At 44.6% G+C, this 6,349-nt stretch overlaps 1 protein-coding gene across 1 annotated transcript; it reads left to right on the top strand.

Annotated features, from left to right (window-relative positions):
- The first annotated feature begins 742 nt into the window (after window positions 1-742).
- LOC110943855 lies at window positions 743-3,958 on the top strand. Its single transcript, XM_022185585.2, has 3 exons — window positions 743-1,231; window positions 1,335-1,456; window positions 3,110-3,958. The coding sequence occupies exons 1-3, from the start codon at window positions 743-745 to the stop codon at window positions 3,852-3,854; spliced, it is 1,356 nt and encodes a 451-aa protein (XP_022041277.1). The 3' UTR covers window positions 3,855-3,958.
- Window positions 3,959-6,349: the final 2,391 nt, after the last annotated feature.

The raw sequence follows: 6,349 nt of genomic DNA, 5'->3' as shown, positions 1-6,349 counted from the left end.
CTTACGGACGACGTCGACTAAATAATAAAAAAAATATTATTTAGTCGACGTCGTCCGTAAGGCGCGTACGGGCCTAACGAGCGTCGAAACTAAGCCCGTCGTTAAAATTTTAACGACGGGCTTAGTTTCGACGCTCGTTAGGCCCGTACGCGCCTTACGGACGACGTCGACTAAATAATAAAAAAAATATTATTTAGTCGACGTCGTCCGTAAGGCGCGTACGGGCCTAACGAGCGTCGAAACTAAGTCCGTCGTTGCCCGTTAGGCCCGTACGCGCCTTACGGATGATAAATTTACAAAAATGGTCCCTGAGGTTTGATGTGTTTACAAAATTGGTCCCTGAGGTTTGATGAATTTACAAAAATGGTCCCTGGTGTTTCCAGGATTTAATAAAATGGTCCCTTGTGTTTCAGAAATTGACCAGGGACCATTTTTGTAAATCCTGGAAACACCAGGGACCATTTTTGTAAATTCATCAAACCTCAGGGACCAATTTTGTAAACCCATCAAACCTCAGGGACCATTTTTTTAAACATAAACTTAAATTGTTTTTTTATTTTTTTAAAAACAGAAAAATATATATTTTTAAACAGAAAATATATATTTTTATGCTTTCACTTGTCTTTATGCTTTCACTTGTGCCATGGTTTTGCTGTGTAAACAGAAAATATATATTTTTAAACAGAAAATATATATTTTTTTAAACTTAAAGTTAAATTGTTTTTTTTTTAAAAACAGAAAAATGGAGGAAATGGATTACGAAGAAGATATTCCGGAGCAGCCGCAGCGGAAACGGCGGGCGCGTCCACCGCCAGATCCTCTAGAGAATCACCCGTATTTGGAGTTTCCTCAGGAGTCCGAGGCTGCGCTCCGTTGCGAGAAGCTTCGGAAGATGCATATTGGTGAACATTTTGCGGTTTCGTGGAAAACCCTCCGGAAGCTTGAGGTTGAAGATTGGGTGCGTAAGTTTGTTCCCGTTGATTCACCGTGGGATCGTCTGTTTGAGCTATCGTTTACGCCGACCTACAGGGAGATACTAGTCGAGTTTCTGTCGTCGTTCGAGTTTCATCCTCGTCGGCCAAATGAGGTTGTGGACCCCGCGCAGCCCCCTCCCCCGCCCGAGGTTTCTTTTCGCATGGCTGGCCAGGCGCGCGAAATGTCACTTGCACAGTTTGCGGTGCATAGCGGTTTGTATACGGAGGCTGAGATTGCTACGGATCTTTATACGAAGGTACGTTTAACACAAATTTTGTATTGTTATTATTATTATTTTTAATATATAACATTTAAGATTTAATATTAATTTAACGTTTAATAAACATTCGTGTAAACAGGGGCTCGTAATGATTGATAAACCCACGCTATTAGGGTTTTGGGATCTGATCGCGGACATCCGTCAGTGGGACCACTACCAATCCAAGGGGAGGAGTACGCTGATTGAGGATCCGCTCTTCAGGTACGTTAGTTATTAAACAGATTTTTTTAAAAGAAAATTTCTTTTTTTAATTATTTAGTTGATTTTTGTCAATTTTTGAAACATCAGGGACCATTTTTGTAAAAAATAGAAACTTTAGGGAACAAAGTGTAAATATATCAAACCGTCAGCCGTTTTTGTAAAAAATTGAACGACGTCTAAACCGGCAGCCGTTTGGGGCTGGGTTTGCAGCCGTAAACCGGCGTTTAAACGGCTGCAAACACAGCCCCAAAGGGCAGCGATTTCGCAGCCGTTTGGGGCTGCGTTTGCAGCCGTTTAAACGCCCGGTTACGGCTGCAAATGCCGCCGCAGACGGCAGCGAAAACGCAGCCGTTTGGGGCTGCGTTTGCAGCCGTCTAAACGCCCGTTTACGACTGCAAACGCAGCCGCAAACAGCAGCGAAATATCTGCCGTTTGCGGCTGCGTTTGCAGCCGTTTAAACGCCCGTTAGGGACCTACGCGACTTACGGTTCGACTTCGACTAAATATAATTTAACGACGACGATCATAGTTTTGACGCTCGTACGGTCCTAACGAGCGTCGAAACTAAGTTCGTCGTTAAAATATATATATTTTTTTATTATTTAGTCGAAGTCGAACCGTCAGGCGCGTAGGTCCCTAGCGAACGTCGAAACTAAGTTCGTCGATTAAAATTTTAACGACGGGCTTAGTTTCGACGCTCGTTAGGCCCGTACAGCCCTTACGGACGACGTCGACTAAATAATGTACGCGCCTTACGGATGACGTCGACTAAATAATAAAAAAAATATTATTTAGTCGACGTCGTCCGTAAGGCGCGTACGGCCTAACGAGCGTCGAAACTAAGCCCGTCGTTAAAATTTTAACGACGGGCTTAGTTTCGACGCTCGTTAGGCCCGTACGCGCCTTACGGACGACGTCGACTAAATAATAAAAAAAATATTATTTAGTCGACGTCGTCCGTAAGGCGCGTACGGGCCTAACGAGCGTCGAAACTAAGTCCGTCGTTGCCCGTTAGGCCCGTACGCGCCTTACGGATGATAAATTTACAAAAATGGTCCCTGAGGTTTGATGTGTTTACAAAATTGGTCCCTGAGGTTTGATGAATTTACAAAAATGGTCCCTGGTGTTTCCAGGATTTAATAAAATGGTCCCTTGTGTTTCAGAAATTGACCAGGGACCATTTTTGTAAATCCTGGAAACACCAGGGACCATTTTTGTAAATTCATCAAACCTCAGGGACCAATTTTGTAAACACATCAAACCTCAGGGACCATTTTTTTAAACATAAACTTAAATTGTTTTTTTTTTTAAATACAGAAAAATATATATTTTTAAACAGAAAATATAAATTTTAGTCGACGTCGTCCGTAAGGCGCGTACGGGCCTAACGGGCGTCGAAACTAAGCCCGTCGTTAAAATTTTAACGACGGGCTTAGTTTCGACGCTCGTTAGGCCCGTACGCGCCTTACGGATGACGTCGACTAAATAATAAAAAAAATATTATTTAGTCGACGTCGTCCGTAAGGCGCGTACGGGCCTAACGAGCGTCGAAACTAAGTCCGTCGTTGCCCGTTAGGGACCTACGCGACTTACGGTTTCCATTTAATCGATGTTGACTGATTATTATTTACTGACTGGTTTCCATTTATGCAGGTATTTGCACAAGATGATTTCCACTTCGATCACTGCTCGAAACAAAAGCCGGGAGTGGTGTACGAGTGGTGACTTATTCTTTTTGTATTGCCTCTTATACAAGAGGCCGTGCGCTCTCGCCTACGGGTTGGCGCAGTATTTCGCCTCCGCGCATCATCGACAGGAGCGCGGAATACTATTCGGCGGCGCTTACGTGACCAAGATAGCCCATTCGTTGGGCTATCATCCGGAGAATGACCGCGGCCGTGTAGGCCCGGCGGCACAGCCAAAGCGGATGGGGATGAACACAATAAACGGGATGCATATTACCAAAGACTTTCCATGCGGGAAGCGGTTAAAGAATCTGGACGGCACGCAATACGAGCTTAAGGACCTGCCAGAAGACTTCCCTCTGATTTATCCCCCGCGGGATCCGGAGCCGCCAGAGCCGCATCAGCCGGTCGCCGTTTTTCCGCAGCCACCACAGCCGCGTGGACCACCCGGGGCGCCCCAGTTCCCACGCCATGTTATGCCCGGTCCTGACCCGTCACATGAGCGGCTGCTTCGAAACGTGGAGAGAAACAATTATTTGTTAGAGTGGGTGGCTGCGGCGCTGCAGCAGCAGCGACAGCATGACGGGTTACCTCCACTACCCTTCATTGCGGATGCGGACTGGGATCAGCATCAGCGGCAGCAGCAGCATCAGCAGCAGCAGCAGCATCAGGAGCAGGAGCAGCAGCAGCAGCATCAGGAACAGCAGCAGTAGTATTTTATCATTTTGTTATGTATGTACAAACTTTGTAATGTATTTTGTAATGTATGTATCAAACTTCGGTGTAAACAGTTTCACATATTTTGAAATGTTATGTTTTGAAATTCAGGCAGGTTATAAAAAATTCTGGCAGGTTATTTAAAGTGTTTTGTCGTTACAAACTTAGTTTCGACGCTCGTTAGGCCCGTACGCGCCTTACGGACGACGTCGACTAAATAATAAAAAAAATATTATTTAGTCGACGTCGTCCGTAAGGCGCGTACGGGCCTAACGAGCGTCGAAACTAAGTCCGTCGTTGCCCGTTAGGCCCGTACGCGCCTTACGGAGGACGTCGACTAAATAATAAAAAAAATATTATTTAGTCGACGTCGTCCGTAAGGCGCGTACGGGCCTAACGAGCGTCGAAACTAAGCCCGTCGTTAAAATTTTAACGACGGGCTTAGTTTCGACGCTCGTTAGGCCCGTACGCGCCTTACGGACGACGTCGACTAAATAATAAAAAAATATTATTTAGTCGACGTCGTCCGTAAGGCGCGTACGGGCCTAACGAGCGTCGAAACTAAGTCCGTCGTTGCCCGTTAGGCCCGTACGCGCCTTACGGAGGACGTCGACTAAATAATAAAAAAAATATTATTTAGTCGACGTCGTCCGTAAGGCGCGTACGGGCCTAACGAGCGTCGAAACTAAGTCCGTCGTTGCCCGTTAGGCCCGTACGCGCCTTACGGAGGACGTCGACTAAATAATAAAAAAAATATTATTTAGTCGACGTCGTCCGTAAGGCGCGTACGGGCCTAACGAGCGTCGAAACTAAACCCGTCGTTAAAATTTTAACGACGGGCTTAGTTTCGACGCTCGTTAGGCCCGTACGCGCCTTACGGACGACGTCGACTAAATAATAAAAAAAATATTATTTAGTCGACGTCGTCCGTAAGGCGCGTACGGGCCTAACGAGCGTCGAAACTAAGTCCGTCGTTGCCCGTTAGGCCCGTACGCGCCTTACGGATGATAAATTTACAAAAATGGTCCCTGAGGTTTGATGTGTTTACAAAATCGGTCCCTGAGGTTTGATGAATTTACAAAAATGGTCCCTGGTGTTTCCAGGATTTACAAAAATGGTCCCTGGTCAATTTCTGAAACACAAGGGACCATTTTATTAAATCCTGGAAACACCAGGGACCACTTTTGTAAACACATCAAACCTCAGGGACCATTTTTGTAAATTTATCATCCGTAAGGCGCGTACGGGCCTAACGGGCAACGACGGACTTAGTTTCGACGCTCGTTAGGCCCGTACGCGCCTTACGGACGACGTCGACTAAATAATAAAAAAAATATTATTTAGTCGACGTCGTCCGTAAGGCGCGTACGGGCCTAACGAGCGTCGAAACTAAGTCCGTCGTTGCCCGTTAGGCCCGTACGCGCCTTACGGCTGATAAATTTACAAAAATGGTCCCTGAGGTTTGATGTGTTTACAAAATCAGTCCCTGAGATTTGATGACTTTACAAAAATGGTCCCTGGTGTTTCCAGGATTTACAAAAATGGTCCCTGGTCAATTTCTGAAACACAAGGGACCATTTTTGTAAATCCTGGAAACACCAGGGACCATTTTTGTAAATTCATCAAACCTCAGGGACCAATTTTGTAAACACATCAAACCTCAGGGACCATTTTTTTAAACATAAACTTAAATTGTTTTTTTTTTTAACGACGTCGGGCCTTACGGGCAACGACGGACTTAGTTTCGACGCTCGTTAGGCCCGTACGCGCCTTACGGACGACGTCGACTAAATAATATTTTTTTTATTATTTAGTCGACGTCGTCCGTAAGGCGCGTACGGGCCTAACGATTGTATCTGGAATACAACAGGTTCTGTGTGAATTTAAAGTTCAGAAGGCTTTATACGCCTCGTATTGACCAATACGCAGCGTATACAAGGTGTCAATATACGCTGCGTATAGGCCAATACGCAGCCTATTAATAGTTACTGCATATATGAATTAAGTTCTATGTTCTAACAGCTCCGGAACGGAGGATAAACTGGTTAAGGCTTTACGGTTCTAAATGATAGGTCACGAGTTCGATTCATGATAAGGGCCGGTTCTTTAAAGAAGACCCCCTTTTATACTGATTTTATATATATTTACATTTTGGTCCCTGGTGTTTCATTTTTTATAAAAATGGTCCCTGAAGTTTCATGAATATACAAAAATGGTCCCTGTTGTTTGATAATTTAGATAAATGGTCCCTGATGATTCCAGGATTTACAATAATGGTCCCTTATGTTTCTGAAATTGACACAAAGTGTCAAATTTTACCAAGTTTATATACGCTTCGTATTGGTCAATACGCAGCGTATAGAAACCTGGCAAAAATTTGACACTTCAAACCTACCAAAATGACCCCAAATGTGCATCAGTTTTCTATACGCTGCGTATTGACCAATACGCAGCGTATAAAGCCTTCTGAACTTTAAATTCACACAAACTT

This window comes from Helianthus annuus, chromosome 5 (assembly GCF_002127325.2).
Source record: "Helianthus annuus cultivar XRQ/B chromosome 5, HanXRQr2.0-SUNRISE, whole genome shotgun sequence".
In the NCBI taxonomy this organism is placed as follows: domain Eukaryota; kingdom Viridiplantae; phylum Streptophyta; class Magnoliopsida; order Asterales; family Asteraceae; genus Helianthus; species Helianthus annuus.
Note: the sequence above shows the minus strand (reverse complement) of the source record. Positions and strands in the feature narration are given on the sequence as shown.

Excerpts from the sequence above, each read along its gene's own strand:
- LOC110943855 (XM_022185585.2), top strand. The coding sequence starts at position 743 with ATGGAGGAAATGGATTACGAAGAAGATATTCCGGAGCAGCCGCAGCGG. Across the intron at positions 1,232-1,334 it reads CTACGGATCTTTATACGAAG|GGGCTCGTAATGATTGATAA; the intron begins GTACGTTTAACA and ends TCGTGTAAACAG. Across the intron at positions 1,457-3,109 it reads ATTGAGGATCCGCTCTTCAG|GTATTTGCACAAGATGATTT; the intron begins GTACGTTAGTTA and ends CCATTTATGCAG.